The sequence below is a fragment of the Girardinichthys multiradiatus genome, chromosome Y, assembly GCF_021462225.1.
Source record: "Girardinichthys multiradiatus isolate DD_20200921_A chromosome Y, DD_fGirMul_XY1, whole genome shotgun sequence".
NCBI classification, from domain to species: domain Eukaryota; kingdom Metazoa; phylum Chordata; class Actinopteri; order Cyprinodontiformes; family Goodeidae; genus Girardinichthys; species Girardinichthys multiradiatus.
Genome location: NC_061818.1, coordinates 6,652,899 through 6,669,668, shown reverse-complemented (window position 1 = coordinate 6,669,668; position 16,770 = coordinate 6,652,899). Strand labels below are relative to the sequence as shown.

The 16,770-nt window shown below is 40.8% G+C and overlaps 1 protein-coding gene across 2 annotated transcripts; it reads left to right on the top strand.

Moving 5' to 3' along the window:
- Positions 1–2,437: 2,437 nt before the first annotated feature.
- Positions 2,438–10,043, top strand: LOC124863706 (protein yippee-like 3). 2 transcript variants are annotated; one of them, XM_047358147.1, is made up of 5 exons: positions 2,438–2,723; positions 4,317–4,435; positions 4,582–4,625; positions 5,117–5,225; positions 5,307–5,978. In XM_047358147.1, exons 2-5 carry the CDS (start codon positions 4,319–4,321, stop codon positions 5,349–5,351), a joined length of 315 nt encoding a protein of 104 aa, XP_047214103.1. In that variant the 5' UTR covers positions 2,438–2,723; positions 4,317–4,318; the 3' UTR covers positions 5,352–5,978. The 2 variants fall into 2 exon arrangements, with proteins under 2 accessions (XP_047214103.1, XP_047214101.1); XM_047358145.1 differs by lacking the exon at positions 5,307–5,978 and adding an exon at positions 8,893–10,043 and having other exon boundaries at positions 2,442–2,723.
- Positions 10,044–16,770: the final 6,727 nt, after the last annotated feature.

The window sequence follows — 16,770 nt, the reverse complement described above, 5'->3', positions numbered from 1 at the left end:
GCTCTTTTAATCTAAATTAAGGCAGAGGAATGATTACAGAGATCAGCGCTGAGGCTCCCATCTCGGACCGTCACCGTCTGTTAGAGGATGACGAAGAGCCTCGATAGAAGGTCACATGTAGTTTTATATCTGGCAATCCAATGCAATGGATGTGGCCTCCCTCAGTGATTATCAGTAGACTATGTGTCACCATTGTGGTGTCTATCTGTTAGATTGTGTAGTAGCAGTTGTCCATCCTTAATCTAAGTGTGCTGTAGCTTTCTAATCAAACCAGTTATACCGGCTACTCCACTATCAAACCCAGTGCCCCAGCTTCAGGTAATTCATGACAACCCTTGGGCCATTTATCCTTGTAATGTGTGTCAATGAGCATTCTTGTCCTATTCTAACAAAAGGGAAACATTAGAACTTATGTTTTATATTACTATGGTATGAATGAGAAAAACAGCTGAGTCATATTAATAAAGGTTATTCCTAACACCACGTTTCTTTTGACTAGAAGCACTATTAACGTTTTGCATGGCTCTGCTATAGTCTCTCCAGGAGGCCCTCCATTCTCAAAGATTTGGAGCTCAATATCACCAAAGATAATGTTCAAAATAGCAGTGGAAACATGCAAAAAGCTTAATTATTGAGAAGAGAATTAATAATTTGTACATTAAATTTTTTTTATCTAAATCTAAATAAAAACATGAATTAGGTTTTTCCTGCTGGAGTCCAACATGCACCGGGAACAGGTCCGACTTAGTGCCGGCAATGCGAACCAAACTCCAGCTCCACTTGTACAGAGACCAGATGGCCCCTAATAAAGGGCCCCCGACTCCATACTCCTGGAGCACCAAACCACAGGGCATCACGAGGGACACAGTCGAATGCTTTCTCCAGGTCCACAAAGCACATGTAGACCGGTTGGGCAAAGTCCCATGAACCCTTGAGTACCCTGTAGAGGGTATAGAGCTGGTCCAGTGTTCCACGGACGGGACAAAGACCACACTGCTCCTTCTGAGCAGTGTGGTCACCAGTCCTGTTCATAACTTTTATGGACAGGATTTCTAGACGCAACCAAGGGCCGGAGGGGGTCTGGTTTGGGAACCAGTGGATTTTGTCTCTTCTTTTTGCAGATGACGTGGTCCTGCTGGCCCCCTCTAGCCAAGACCTACAGCATGCGCTGTGGCGGTTCGCAGCCAAGTCCGAGGCCATGGTTCTCAACCGGAAAAGGGTGGCTTGTCCTCTTCAGGTTGGAGGGTAGTTCCTGCCTCGAGTGGAGGAGTTTAAGTATCTCGGGGTCTTGTTCACGAGTGAGGGAAGAATGGAGCGGGAGATCGACAGATGGATCGGTGCGGCTGCTGCAGTAATGGGGGCGCTGTGCCGGTCCGTTGTGGTGAAGAGAGAGAGCTGAGCCGAGAAGCGAAGCTCTCGATTTACTGGTCGGTCTACGTTCCTACCCTCACCTATGGCCATGAACTTTGGGTCATGGGCGAAAGAAGGAGATCCCGGATACAAGCGGCTGAAATTAGCTTCTTCTGTAGGGTGGCCGGGCACTCCCTTAGAGATAGGGTGAGGAGCTCGGCCATCCGGGAGGGGCTCGAAGTAGAGCCGCTGCTCCTCCACATCGAGAGGAGCCAGTTGAGGTGGCTCGGGCATCTATACCGGATGGCTCCTGGACGCCTTCCTCGGGAGGTGTTCCAGGCACGTCCCATCGGTAGGAGGCCAAGGGGATGGCCCAGGACACACTAGAGGGACTATGTCTCTCGGCTGGCCTGGGAACGCCTTGGGCTTCCCCCCGGAGGAGCTGGAGGTGGTGTCTGGAGAGAGGGACGTCAGGGTGTCTGCTGAGTCTGCTGACCCCGTGACCCGGTCCCGGATAAGCGGAGGAAGACCACGACGAGGTTTTTCTAGTGATTCTCTATTTACATTGTTTTATTATCTTTTGAGAGGTATCGGCTAATTTCCTATCAGAAACAAACCTCTTGGCTGACTGAAAATAATTTTACATCTAAATCCACCAGGGCCTTATATCATTCTAATCTTAACTTTATTAGATATTTAATAAAATTGCATTAAGAATATAAAGTTGATTGAACAATATCAGTACATAAAAACTTGCCTTCCTTATGAAGCTAGAGCAAGCCCTAAGTATAGAACAGTTTGAGAGTAGAAAGATCGGACTCTTCTTGTCAGCACAGCCACAACATCCGAATCCTGGAAACGAATCGGACTTCCCATCACTAAAGACAACCCAACATTTATGAAAGTGGATTGAAAAGAAAGCCTTTTGATAGCCATAAAAGGCTCATGTGAAGCCGAAGCTGATTGGTTGACCCACATTCTAAACGTCTTTTGTGAGTTGTGATTGGTCGACGGAGGTTTGTTTTGCAGCCTTCACCCTTCCTCCATCTGCGTGCTTTCATAAACAAACAACATTTTTGTACCGTAGGGAACGCATTGCCCTCTGGTCTGTCACCCTGACAACATTGTCCGAATCCCGGCTCCTGCTTTTGAAAAAGTCGTGGAAGGACGTTGTTTTCGAGTCGGAACAGAACGCGGGCTCCTTTACAACAACAATCAGAGCTGGGTTTTCGTCCCCAACCGTCAGCGCGTGGAGGGCTGTAGCACCGAGCCGAGCTAAAGGCTGGACTTCACGTCCTAATATTTGCTCTTTGTTTCTGCTTTTATACTGTCAGCCACTGTAGACCGTCGTTGAACAGCTTCGGTTTTAGCAGGTGAGTGAAAACAAATGGAAACATTTAATCCATCTTCGCTACAGTACCGACTTTGCGCAGCTAGCATGCTAGTGATCTCCTTTGTATTTAATTTATGTTTTGATCCATTTAGGTGCTCATGTAGACGCTTATCAGTGTGAAAACAGCTCTGCATATCAAAAACGGACTAACTGGTGGCTTTATTGGGCCAAAGATTGGTTGTGCAAATGGTTTTGAAACAGGAAGAGGGCATGCTGAACTATCTTTGCCTGTTTGGTCTTGTTGATAAAGGATCATAGAACTCACTGCTAATTGAATGCAAATGCGAATTGCTTCTATACTTCAGAAAAGATAAATTTTCGTTTTTTTAAATGAAAATGAGACCGACGAAATGTGGAAATTGAGAAATGCTTACTACATTTGACCTTTCAACATAGTTCCTTCAGTTTAGATTGTGAGGAAGCTTAGATATCCAAAGTCTAGCATTGTTAGAGATGAACTGATTAGGTTTTACATGGCCAATACGTATTTATATTTTTTATTTCCTGTTTGATCTGAAACTTCCATCTTCAAAAACCCCGAAACTGTTTTTTTTTTATGTCTTTTTCATGTTATGGTCTTTAAAACCAGACATTGGAACTGGTCAAATCAAAACACAACTTCTGAGAAAATTGGAAATCAATGTAGGCCAGGAATAGTTGATCAGTGCATCTTTAAATCAGTTAATAACCAAATATGCACCGATCAGGCTTTCCTAAGAACAGGTTTTCTTTTAGGTCTGAGCTGCAGATTCTGATTATTATTTAAAAAGTTCATGGAAGTACATGTTGTTGTCGGTTGATGTGGTGTTTACAGTTGGTTATTGAACATGGTAAACAAATTGGAATTGTCTTTTAACCTGCTGATCACATCAGATCCGATCAAGGAAAAAACTGGCCAATACCGATATCCGGACAAATCGAGATGCACCAATTAAACGCCTTTTGTTTTCTTCTTCTATGTTCAAAATAATGATTGACCAGTCAAACAGTGAAAAATCAGTTTTTTGTCATTTTGAATTTTTTTCTCTATTAATGAATATTAGGGACATGCTCTGGTAAACATATCGGGATCATTTTGGAACTACTTCATTTTCTTTTGATGCAAAACTACAAACTCAAAAGATATGCACCAAATTGTTCCCTTTTTTTAAGAACAGAACATTGGAGTCAGAAAGACTATCATCCAGGAAAAACCTGATGGGTGCATTTTTAGATCAGACAGTAACCAATTTTCTCCAGTTCTAGAACTTTGAACCCATTATAACTATAAAGCTTTATTTAGTAAGCTGCATGCAGTAGGTAGAAAATATGTTTAAAATGTGGCTCTTCAGTGATCGGACCTGAATTCTGTTCAACCAAATCAGAATCAGAATCAGAAAAGCTTTATTGCCAAGTACGTTTTTGGACATACAAGGAATTTGTTTTGGCGTAGTCGGTGCAATACAATACAAATTAAACAGTATAAACATATCTACAATATAATATAAATATATATTATGAAATCCAAAGCAGTTTTGCCTGGATTACCATATACAGTAATGCAACATGTTCACCCTGCCTTTTTCCTGCACAGACATGGTGAAGCTGACTAAAGCCAAGACTTTCCAGGCTTACCTAGACTCTTGCCACCGGCGTTACAGCTGCGTGCACTGCCGCGCCCATCTGGCAAACCATGACGATCTTATCTCAAAGGTAAACATTCTGCCAAGCCTCTACTGTAATGCTTTTCTTTGTGTGCTTTTCAGTTCTCTTGAGTATTAAAAATAGACAAATCTGCAAGAAACAAATGATTATTCAGTTCTTGATTTCATGTGGGGGGGATTTTATTTTTCTTCCAGTCATTTCAAGGCAGCCAAGGACGAGCATACCTCTTTAACTCAGTGTGAGTATTTTGGACATAACCACAAGTTTCATAACAGATTTGTTTATTTAATCATGAGTTGTTGTTTTTTTTTTCCACTTCCTCAAATGTCCTCTTTGAAATACTTGGCAATCTCTGATCTTTTTTCCAAAGCATGCAGTTTCTGATATGTTCTGTTTCCATCTGAACAAATTTGTAATATCGAATGTGTTTATGCAAACCAAACTGTCAGTAGATAAGTAGACTGGACCCCAAAGTTCAGTTGGTTCACTTTGGTCATGCTTGATTTTTGGGTTAGTGGGTCAGCAATACACAATAACAGAACTGAGCTTATTAAACTGCATTAGATGTGCTTAAATCTTGATGGTCATTATTTTTTAAGAAATGTCATGGTATGTTTCTTTTCATGTTCAATAAACTTTCCCTATAAAGAGACATAGTACTGTGCTGTTGAGGATAGAGGCTTGGTTATAGAACAAACATCTGATCTGTGACACTGCTGTTAATTTCAGGGTTAATGTTGGCTGTGGTCCCGCTGAGGAGAGGGTGCTGCTTACAGGACTCCACGCTGTGGCTGATATTTACTGTGAAAACTGCCACACCACTCTGGGATGGAAATACGTAAGTAACTCTAACTACACCTAAAGGTTCTGTGTGGATCTAGTAAATGATTGCAAAAAAACATTTCTCACTGTGTTCCAGGTTGGTGTTCAAAACATCCAACCGAAAAGAAACTGCATAATTTAGAGACAGTGCCTTGCAAAAGTAATCACCCCCCTTGGGATTTTTGATGTTTAGCTGCCTCACAATCGGGAATTTAAATGGATTATTTTCACTGTTTCATTTATAAAACATGCTTACAACTTTGAAGATGTTTTTTTTTTTTTTTTTATTGTGAAGCAAACAAGAAAAAGGACAAAATAACAGAAAACATCAGCGTGCATAACTGTTCATCCCCCTGAAGTCAATACTTGGCAGGTTTGTTGCGGAAGCATTGGCTTTCCATTTCAAGATGATGGATTTGATGGCGCTCTGGAGGAACGTCAAACATTTGGACATTTTTTTGATAACCCCACCCTGACTTGTACTTCTCAACAACTTTGTCCCTGACTTGTTCGGAGAACTCCTTGGTCTTCATGTGTGATGCCCCCTACATGTGTTGCAGCTTCTGGGGCCGTTGAGGAAAGGTGTGTTTATACTGACAGATCATGTGAAACCTAGATTGCACACAGGTGGACCTCATTTCACTAAATATGTGACTTTTATAGATAACTGGTTGCACCAGCTCCTTGAACTCTTCGGGGCTTCATAGCCAAGGGGGAATACAAATGAACATGTATAAAAGCAGGAAGTTGTGTTTTTTTATATACAGGTCCTTCTCAAAATATTAGCATATTGTGATAAAGTTCATTATTTTCCATAATGTCATGATGACAATTTAACATTCATATATTTTAGATTCATTGCACACTAACTGAAATATTTCAGGTCTTTTATTGTCTTAATACAGATGATTTTGGCATACAGCTCATGAAAACCCAAAATTCCTATCTCACAAAATTAGCATATTTCATCCGACCAATAAAAGAAAAGTGTTTTTAATACAAAAAACGTCAACCTTCAAATAATCATGTACAGTTATGCACTCAATACTTGGTCGGGAATCCTTTGGCAGAAATGACTGCTTCAATGCGGCGTGGCATGGAGGCAATCAGCCTGTGGCACTGCTGAGGTCTTATGGAGGCCCAGGATGCTTCGATAGCGGCCTTTAGCTCATCCAGAGTGTTGGGTCTTGAGTCTCTCAACGTTCTCTTCACAATATCCCACAGATTCTCTATGGGGTTCAGGTCAGGAGAGTTGGCAGCCCAATTGAGCACAGTGATACCATGGTCAGTAAACCATTTACCAGTGGTTTTGGCACTGTGAGCAGGTGCCAGGTCGTGCTGAAAAATGAAATCTTCATCTCCATAAAGCTTTTCAGCAGATGGAAGCATGAAGTGCTCCAAAATCTCCTGATAGCTAGCTGCATTGACCCTGCCCTTGATAAAACACAGTGGACCAACACCAGCAGCTGACACGGCACCCCAGACCATCACTGACTGTGGGTACTTGACACTGGACTTCTGGCATTTTGGCATTTCCTTCTCCCCAGTCTTCCTCCAGACTCTGGCACCTTGATTTCCGAATGACATGCAGAATTTGCTTTCATCCGAAAAAAGTACTTTGGACCACTGAGCAACAGTCCAGTGCTGCTTCTCTGAAGCCCAGGTCAGGCGCTTCTGCCGCTGTTTCTGGTTCAAAAGTGGCTTGACCTGGGGAATGCTGCACCTGTAGCCCATTTCCTGCACACGCCTGTGCACCGTGGCTCTGAATGTTTCTACTCTAGACTCAGTCCACTGCTTCCGCAGGTCCCCCAAGGTCTGGAATCGGCCCTTCTCCACAATCTTCCTCAGGGTCCGGTCATCTCTTCTCGTTGTGCAGCGTTTTCTGCCACACTTTTTCCTTCCCACAGACTTCCCACTGAGGTGCCTTGATACAGCACTCTGGGAACAGCCTATTCGTTCAGAAATTTATTTCTGTGTCTTACCCTCTTGCTTGAGGGTGTCAATAGTGGCCTTCTGGACAGCAGTCAGGTCGGCAGTCTTACCCATGATTGGGGTTTTGAGTGATGAACCAGGCTGGGAGTTTTAAAGGCCTCAGGAATCTTTTGCAGGTGTTTAGAGTTAACTCGTTGATTCAGATGATTAGGTTCATAGCTCGTTTAGAGACCCTTTTAATGATATGCTAATTTTGTGAGATAGGAATTTTGGGTTTTCATGAGCTGTATGCCAAAATCATCTGTATTAAAACAATAAAAGACCTGAAATATTTCAGTTAGTGTGCAATGAATCTAAAATATATGAATGTTAAATTTTCATCATGACATTATGGAAAATAATGAACTTTATCACAATATGCTAATATTTTGAGAAGGACCTGTATATATATATTTGTCTCATTTCACTACCAGCTTTTTGTGCAATTTTTGTACCAATCCATCACATAAAACAGTGTTAACAAATATTGAAATGACTTTTTTCAAGGCACTGTAGGAGGGCTTTTAAAAAAAAGTATTCATACTTCTTGGACTTGGCTCATTTAGTCACTTTACAAACACAAGCTTTAATTCATCAAACTATACTTGAATTTTATGATAGACTGACACCAAGTGGTGCATTATTGTGAAGGTTAAATGATACATTATTTAGTTTCATTTCAAAATAAAAACCCATCCCTTCCAAGTCTTATGAACTCTAACTGGTCAGTTCATTATTACTCTGGGATATGCACACTAATTGCTTCCCATGCATTATGCAATAGTAATGCTGTTAAGTAAAACAATAACTGGGATAGCTAGTATTTGTTTCCTGTTACAGAGTTTGCCTCTGTTTGCTATAAATGTTGGACTTTAAAACTCTGCAGGTCATTTGAAATGGAATAAAATCATGGAAGGCACAAACAGGTTTGTTTCTGTTTTTAAAAGCTGCACATTAAGGAAAAGTTTACTGAAACAACAAATGTTTATTGTTGCAGCAATTTTATTTTTTTTAAACAAAGTTGTTGCATATTAGTTTGTAAAAATGTTGTAAATGTAACCATCTAAGCAATAAAGTGTTTCTGCCTCCAGGCCGGGTGTGACGACCTCTCTGTATGATAACCTTGAGTCAAATTACAATGGTTACACAGTATCTTGGTATTTACAAAATAATTTAAGCATATATATAACATAATCTAATTGTTTCTATTTAAAACAAATGTGCAACAGGTATCTCTTTAAGAAGTTCAACTTATCTCAGAATATTTTCCCAAATGTGTTTGGGATCGTCACCTTAGAACTCTCTCATAGATGCCGTTTTGTCTCTTCTTTATTGTTGAGTCTTGAGCTCTGACCTTAATTAAAGTGGGTAGAACCTGGAGGGCTTTAGTGATGTGTTGCTTTCTTAGGTCTTTCGGCCTTCTTTATGTATCGAGGCAGGTTCTGCTTCAGGAGTTTCTTGGTTCTGCAGCTCTGGTAATAATCAGGCCCGGGCAGCACTACAACTAGAAATATATTGTCTTTCCAGTCCTTTACTGGTGTGAGTTTTAACGATTTTGAAACCCTTGGTTTACCTTGGTACCGGTCCATGCCTGGATTCTACAGAGCATGATGTAAGGGCTCCACACCAAATTGGAAACATTTGTTGTGAATTAAACTGTCCACTAACAGAAGGTCAATACTCTCTTCAAACTTTGTGTCTTTTCTCTGCAGGAGCAGGCCTTCGAACTCAGCCAGAAGTACAAAGAGGGGAAGTACATCATCGAGCTGTCCCATATGATAAAGGACAATGGTTGGGATTGAAAAATAAAAGCCACCATGTTTCTTCATGACTTTTTAAAAGAAAGAAAAAAAAGTTGCATCCTCTCAACGTGAAAGGGTTCAAGTGTATCGTCCTCATCTCGCCGTTGAGCCACTGCTGTGCCACACTTTTACTTCATGCAGCTTTGCTAAGAATAGCATGTGATTCCTTATCTTCGTCTTTTCGTGTTTATTGGGGGGGGGGTTTCACCAACACACTTACTGAGATCGTGATCCAGATAATTAGTTATTCTGGGACTGAATAAGTGTATAGCTTCCATGTGTTGGAGAGAGTGGGTGGTGTAGTTACACAGGCACCAAGAGTGTAATGGACTTTACAAAGCCTTTTTATTTTTTAATGCAAGAAAGATCAAACTTTCTTGCTCAAACTTTTGTCACTTTGAAACCTCAAGGCCAGTCAACGCTGAAGAGCTTTGGTCGTTGATATTTGGATTTTTTCTTTTTTCTTCTGAGTTTAAGGTGAAGGTTTTGATGTATCTCGCCTAAATAGAATTCATGATCATCTTTGAGTCAAATATACAGGGAGGTTTATGGGAATACATAGAGCAGCAGGCGAGCTCTTTGTTTTTTATATTATTATTAATTCATGTTTTTTTAATTTTAAAGTCAATTATAGGGCAATCGGGGTATTGAGGTAGTAATGTTGAGGCCAACAGAAATCTTCTACAAGAATTCTTCGATCTGTAGCGAGTCTTCGGTTCACAGGTGTAAAAAGGTTTTGGATGTGTGTGTTTGCAGTGGGGCATCTTAAGCTGGATGGTGTTGTGAAGCATTAGTCTGGAACTGATTTACGTCTAGATTTTTTTTTCACTGCACACTTGGGATAGCTTTACTTCCATTTAATGCAAATCAGGCCTATATCCTTGATACATTTGCGCATTACGTAACACTGAGCAGTCCCTATTGACACGTTAGCTTCACTGTGTTAATGCAAATTGTGCTTAGGGTAGATGTAGCATATTTATGGTGATTTTAAGTGTCTGCTTTCATTAAAGTGGTTTTTATTTTAACCTGGTCTCATTAAAATACAGATTGGCATTACACTTTATGGTTGACTTGTCTTTTGTTGCTGTGCATAAGTGTAATAAAACCTCCTATTACAGTAGCACACGTCTATATCAAATACTGAGACAGTATCGCCTCATGCTCTGGGAATAACTTGCATTACTGGCACTTAGTTTTTTGTACATGATTTAGAATGTACTGTAAAGAAAAAGATGTAAAATTTGCAAAATACTATGTTTTTATACTTAAATGAGAAAATTGTACCATGCCTTGCAAAAGGTTCATTTCCCTTTTAGTGTTTAGTGTTTCATGTCATGAATGAACACAAGGTACTGCAAAATTGTAAAGTGGAAACCAATCCATTGTGCCTTTCAGGTTTTTATGTGTAAAATTTTGAATCATTTCCCCTTTCAATTACAGTGCTTTGTATTTGTCTATCACAAACCCAGTTAAATACATCAAAGTTTGTGGCTGTAATTTTACAGATGTGGAAAATCTTAAGGGGTTTAAATACTTTGGAAAGGTATTGTATGCACCAATAGGCTGAGCCAGCAGTTTCTTTCTCCTGGGCCTCTGTCCATACAACATTCTCCTAAACAGCTGGGAACATTTAGGCTACTTGCTTTGAGCCAAAGTTCACTATAACTGAAGGTGGTCGAACTGTTGGCTTGCAATCTGGGTTTAGATTCCAGCTTGGGGGTTTGCGTGTTCTCCCCACACATGCATGGATTTTCACCGGGTACTCCGGCCTACTCCCACAGTCCAAAAACATGACTGATATGTTAACTGATCTCCTTAAATTATCCAGCGTGTACCCTGCCTCCCGCCCAGTGACTACTGAAGATATGGATATTATATGCCAGTAGACCCTTATATTATGCCTTATATTTAAAAGTATAACCTAATGGTCAATAGGGTTAGTCACAGCATTGCTGCAGGGGGAAAAAAATCTGTACCTCTTTTTTTGTTTCTGTGTGTATGCAGGGGTGTCTTACTTTTGTTCACCGAGAAGTACTTGGCCTCAATAAGAGAAGTTATGTAAGATACATTCAATTCAGTTCAAAAATACTTTATTAATCCCAAAGGGAAATTAAATGTTATAGCTCATATTATGAAGGTTTCCTCAAAGAGCCGTTGTAGATGCTGATGGCTGTGGGCAGGAAGGATCTCCTGTAGCGCTCCGTCTTACAGCAGGTCTGAAGAAGCCTCTGACTGAAGACACTCTGTTGTTGTAGGACAGTCTCATGAAGAGGATGCTCAGGGTTCTCCATTATGTTCTTCATTTTATGAAGAATCCTTCTTTCCACAATGATCTCCAGAGGAGTCCCCAGAACAGAGCCAGCCTTCTTTATCACCTTGTTGAGCTTTTTAAGCCCCCTGGCTCTGATGCTGCTACCCCAGCAGATGATGGTAGAAAAGATCACAATCTCCACAACAGACTTATAGAAGATATGCAGCATCTTGCTGCAAACACCAAAGGACCTAAGCTTCCTCAAGAAGTACAGTCTGCTCTGTCCCTTCTTGTAGATGGCTTCACAGTTGCATCTCCACTCTAGTCTGTTGTCCAGGTGAACACCGAGGTATTTATACTCCTCCACCACCTCCACTTCTTCTCCCATGATGGAAATAGTTTTTGACTTATTCCTGTTTCTCTTAAAATCTACAATCATCTCCTTTGTTTTAGTCACATTCAAAATGAGATGATTGTTTCCACACCATGCCACAAAGCGGTCCACCACCTTCCTGTACTCAGCTTCTTGTCCATCTCTGATCCACCCCACGACTGCAGAATCATCCGAGTATTTCTGCAGATGACAGGAGTCTGTCTTGTACTGGAAGTCTGAGGTGTACAGAGTGAAGAGGAATGGTGAGAGTACAGTCCTCTGTGGTGCTCCTGTGCTGCTGACTACCTGGTCAGACTCACAACCCTTCAGTCTCACAAACTGTGGTCTGTTTGTCAGGTAGTCTTTGATCCAGGAGATTGTTGAGGCCTCCACCTGAGTCTTCTGGAGTTTCTGACAAAGCAAATCAGGTTGGATTGTATTAAATGCACTGGAGAAATCAAAGAACATGATCCTCACAGTGCTACTGGCTTTGTCCAGATGACAGTGGGTTTGTTGAAGCAGGTGTATGATGGCATCTTCAACTCCAACTCCACAGCGATAAGCAAACTGAAGGGGGTCCTGATGGTTTACTGTTTGCTTACTCAGGTGGGCCAACAGGAGTCTCTCTAGGACCTTCATGATGTGGAATGTCAGGGCAACAGGTCTATAGTCATTGAAGACTGATGGGTGAGTTTTCTTCGGTACCGGAACAAGACAGGAGGTCTTCTACAACACCGGAACCTTCTTCTGGGCCAGGCTAAGAAGAGGTGCTGCAGAATCCCACAGAGCTGCTCTGCACAGCCCTTCAGGACTCTAGGGCTGACATGATCTGGACCTGCAGCCTTATTCTGATTCAGTCTCTCCAGTTGCATCTTCACTTGACTTCTTGAGACACACAGGTGGAAGGGGGAAGCAAAAGGAGCATCAGCATCTTCTGATATGGTTGAAGGCAAACATGTAGAAGCAGAAGGGTCTAGGGCTGAGGTGGAAGATAAAAAATTTGAGCTTACTGGACAGCTGTGTATCCTGTGGGTCAAAGGAGGGTGGAATGTCTGTTTGGCTGTGAGCAGGAGAGGAGGATGTGAAGCTTGTTTCTGAACTGAACCTATTGAAAAATGTGTTCAGTTCATTGGCTCTGTCCAGACCTTCATCGGTCCGATCATCCCTCTGGCTGAAGCCCGTGATCTTCTTCATCTCTGTCCACACATCTCTGATATTGTTTTGCTGGAGCTTGCTCTCCAGCTTCTTCTTGTACACCTCCTTGCTGTCTCTTATCTTGACTTTAAGTTGCTTCTGTAAACTCCTCAATAATTCTCTGTCTCCCTCTCTGAAGGCTCTTTTTTTCTTGTTAAGCAGGTCCTTCAGGTCACTGGTGATCCAAGGTTTGTTATTGGGGAAGCATCTCACGGTTCAGGTGGGGATGATGTTATCCACACAGAAGTTTATATAGTCGGTTACACACTCAGTCATGGCATTGATGTCCTCTCCATGTGGCTGGCACAGTGCATCCCAGTCTGTAGCCTCAAAGCAACCTTGCAGAGCTTCTTCAGCTTCCTGTGACCATTTTCTCACAGTCCTCGTTATTACAGGTTGCCTCTGAACAAGGGGCTTATATTTCGAGCAGAGAAAAACAAGATTGTGATCTGATTTGCCTAGAGGAGGTCTTGCTGTAGAGATGTATGAGTCCTTGACATTTGCATAAAACAAATCCAATGTTTTGTTTTCTCTGGTAGAGCGTTGAAACATAAAAAGGGATTCAATTGTTTGCCTTATTTATGCCTTATGTTGAAACGTTGGAAGTGTAGCAGAGAGTGAAGCATGGTTAAAATCACCAGAAATTGCCACAAAAGCATTGGGGTTTTGTGTCTGTAGCTTAGCAACAACTGAGCTGATGGCATCACATGCAGTGTCGGCAACAGCGGAAGGTGGAACATAAACTGTTGCCAAAATAACACTGGTGAACTCTGGGTAAATAATATGGACGAAAACTTACTGCCAACAGTTCAATATCTGGACTGCAGAGATGACACTTCACAGTTACATGTCCTGGATTACACCATCTGTTGTTCACAAGTACTGCCAGTCCACCTCCTTTACATTTGCCGCTCCTCTTTAAATCTGTCTGCTCGTATGGTTAAAAAGCCAGGCAGAGAGACGCTGGAGTCGGGGATATGATCCTGCAGCCATGTCTCAGTAAAACACATAATACTGCATGCCCGGTACTCTGGCTGGGTCCTTTGTAGGGCTTGGAGTTCATCCAACTTGTTTCCCAATGATCTCACATTGCCCATCATAATCGGCGGAAGAGATGATTTGAACTTCCTCCTTCTCTCTCTTCTCTTAGCTCCTGCTCTGCATCCACGGCGTCTCCTTTTCAACTCATCAGGGATTTGGGGTTGTAGTTGAAGTATTATTTGAGCTTTTGAGATATTAATCAGCTGCTCCCGGTTATAAGAAACAACCCTGTTGCCATGGCAATGCATCATAACAAATGTCCAAAAATACTGAAGTCAAAAACGAAAGAGCAAATATCAGAGAGATGCGAGCTGTCAGACATAACAAAACCACACTACAGCACAAGGGCCATTTGCGGAGTTGGTTCTGTGCAGCCCCCAACTGGAGTTCAAGAATGCTGTATATTTGGCTTGCCAGCACAGGTGAGAAAGGACTAACCAATTATAGGAAACTGTGTGCCTTTCTTTAAATAAGGCAAACAATTGAATCCCTTTTTATGTTTCATTTACAGGTGCCATTTCTAAAAAATTTAATTTCTTAATTAATGTTTTAATATTTTTTGTGCTTTTAAAAATAAAAAACTGATTTTGTTTTTGGCCCTCCTTCGATTTGATAATTTTGGCTTGTGTGAAAAGGTTTGGACACCACTGTTCTAGAGGTAGGAGAAGATCTAACCAGAAATAATAATGGGCTAATTACCTACTTTTAGGCTAATGCATTTTATTTGGTCATAATCTGCTGATCCATAAAGAATTTTATTGTAATTTTTAAAAAATCTTTTAGATTTTAAAACATGGTTGTAGTCCCTGCAGCTGTCCAGAAGATTGAGATGTTCCTCTCAGTCGATGTAGACAGCGCCCCCTAGAGGTTCAGCTCCGCCCCGTCCTGGGTTCCGCAGACAGAATTATTGGAGCGCTGTTCAGGATAACCGCCAGCAGAGGGTGTTGTTGGATCCGTTAGATTAAATGAATATTACAATTACAAATCACGCTTGAGGCACGTTTACAGTGTTTACATATGTAGAAGGTAATGGTATTTAATGAGACATTCAGGTTTCTAATTATCTTTTTTAAACTTTTCCAATATTTTCCGAGCATTAACAAGTTTGCCAACTGTTACGAATTTGGCTCTAATTAAAACTGAGAAAGCAAACTCATGTTTTAAGCAGAAACTGGTCACATGAAAGGGCTCTGAAACTGATAGCACATTTCTTTCCCATGTGATAGAGGGACTACTGGCAGTCATGTGTCTGCTGTGCATTTTCCCCCGCTTTCACTTTTTACTTCTAAAACTGTTGTCTAAGTACTATCACATGATTGGCCATGTAGGTCTGCGTTTGGACATATCATACAAAATGCAGATAGTTGGACATTTTCTTTTTAATCCTAGAGGTCTAGTATGGAATTTATCAGTCAAAAAATAAAGGATTCCAAATTTGTTAACAGAGGTTCTACAAAATTTAGAAAATAAAATAATTCAACCTAATCTATACCTGCAGATAGGATAGAATAAAAGAGAAAACGTCTTATAAAACATTTTAGTGGCAAATGTTCTTTCTAAGGTAAAACACTGCAGCATCACCAAACAATTGAGGTTTTAAAAATCAGTCTAAGAGTGTTATCTGTTTAAAGGTAAACCTTAACTTGCGACTAAGAACAACAAAGTGTCTGCATTTATCACTTGGTGTTCTTCTATGGTTAAAAAATTCCTGTTTAGTTCAGTGTCTGAGACACTGAGATTTTTATATTAGAGTCACAGAGCACATAAGGATTTAATGGTGATCTAATTTTAAAACTGGATGTTTATCACAGTAATTTTTATAACCAGTGGCCATATCAGCCACAGCGGCAAGCTGAACTTTGGTCCTTATCCAGCCTGGTTCATCACAGTTCTAATCATTTTAAACTGAATGCTGTGGCAGTAGATATGCAGAAACGTAGACACGTGTTTAGATGGGTAGTAGGCATATTTTGTTGTCATTTCCTGACTTATGAAGACTAAAGCAAATCTGTCTTGGTTGAAAGCCATGTTAAATACATTTAAACCCTAGGGAAGTCATGGACAAGTAATTAAAATCTCGTTTTATAGATAGTATTCAGGGTGCCAATAAGTGTAGAACTCCAGACTGAACTACAAGAAAAACAATTATATATTGCATGTTGGCAAAAAAACAAAACACAGTGGGGGTTACATTAAAGGTAATCTTATTCATTTATTTTTATTTACTTATATATTTTCTCAGCATCTCAGGATCTAATACAAATTTAACAAAACACAGATATGCAATGTAAATTGTACACATCTGAAACAGCAAACTTTGAGAAATTATCGTATTCAATTCAATTCAAAAATACTTTATTAATCCCAAAGGGAAATTAAATGTTGTTATAGCTCATATTATGAAGGTTTCCTCAAAGAGCCGTTGTAGATGCTGATGGCTGTGGGCAGGAAGGATCTCCTGTAGCGCTCCGTCTTACAGCAGATCATTTTTATTAGTATTGAAGAAATCTAAGTTTGAAAGGAACTTAAATTGATATAAACATGCTGAAAAAATTACGTATTCAGACAAAGTTTTGTAAAATGAGAGCATGAAATGATGAGGTGATACAGTCTCTTTAGCCGACATCAGAAATACCCATCTTCATTGGAGTGTCACCTTGACGCAAACACCTCCGGGCTCTGCTTCTAGTGGCTTGATCCGAGCACAGCACTCGTTATTGGACCTAGTTGTTGTTTTCCGTGTTAGATTACAGAGAATTGTTTATTTTTATTGAACATTTGGTACTAATTATTAATACGCCAGCGTGTAGGGACGACTAGTTTCAGCTGCAGTCAGTGCACTTGCAGCAGAACATACCACTAGACAAAAAGGCCACAGAGTAATTAATTTAATGCACGATTACAGCAACAGCGGTGGTCTGAGTTT

What these genes read in the sequence shown, in the direction of transcription:
- LOC124863706 (XM_047358145.1), top strand. Translation starts at nt 4,319, where the DNA reads ATGGTGAAGCTGACTAAAGCCAAGACTTTCCAGGCTTACCTAGACTCT. An exon ending in ATGACGATCTTATCTCAAAG is followed by an intron (nt 4,436 to 4,581) that starts GTAAACATTCTG and finishes TTTTTCTTCCAG; the next exon opens with TCATTTCAAGGCAGCCAAGG. An exon ending in GCATACCTCTTTAACTCAGT is followed by an intron (nt 4,626 to 5,116) that starts GTGAGTATTTTG and finishes TGTTAATTTCAG; the next exon opens with GGTTAATGTTGGCTGTGGTC.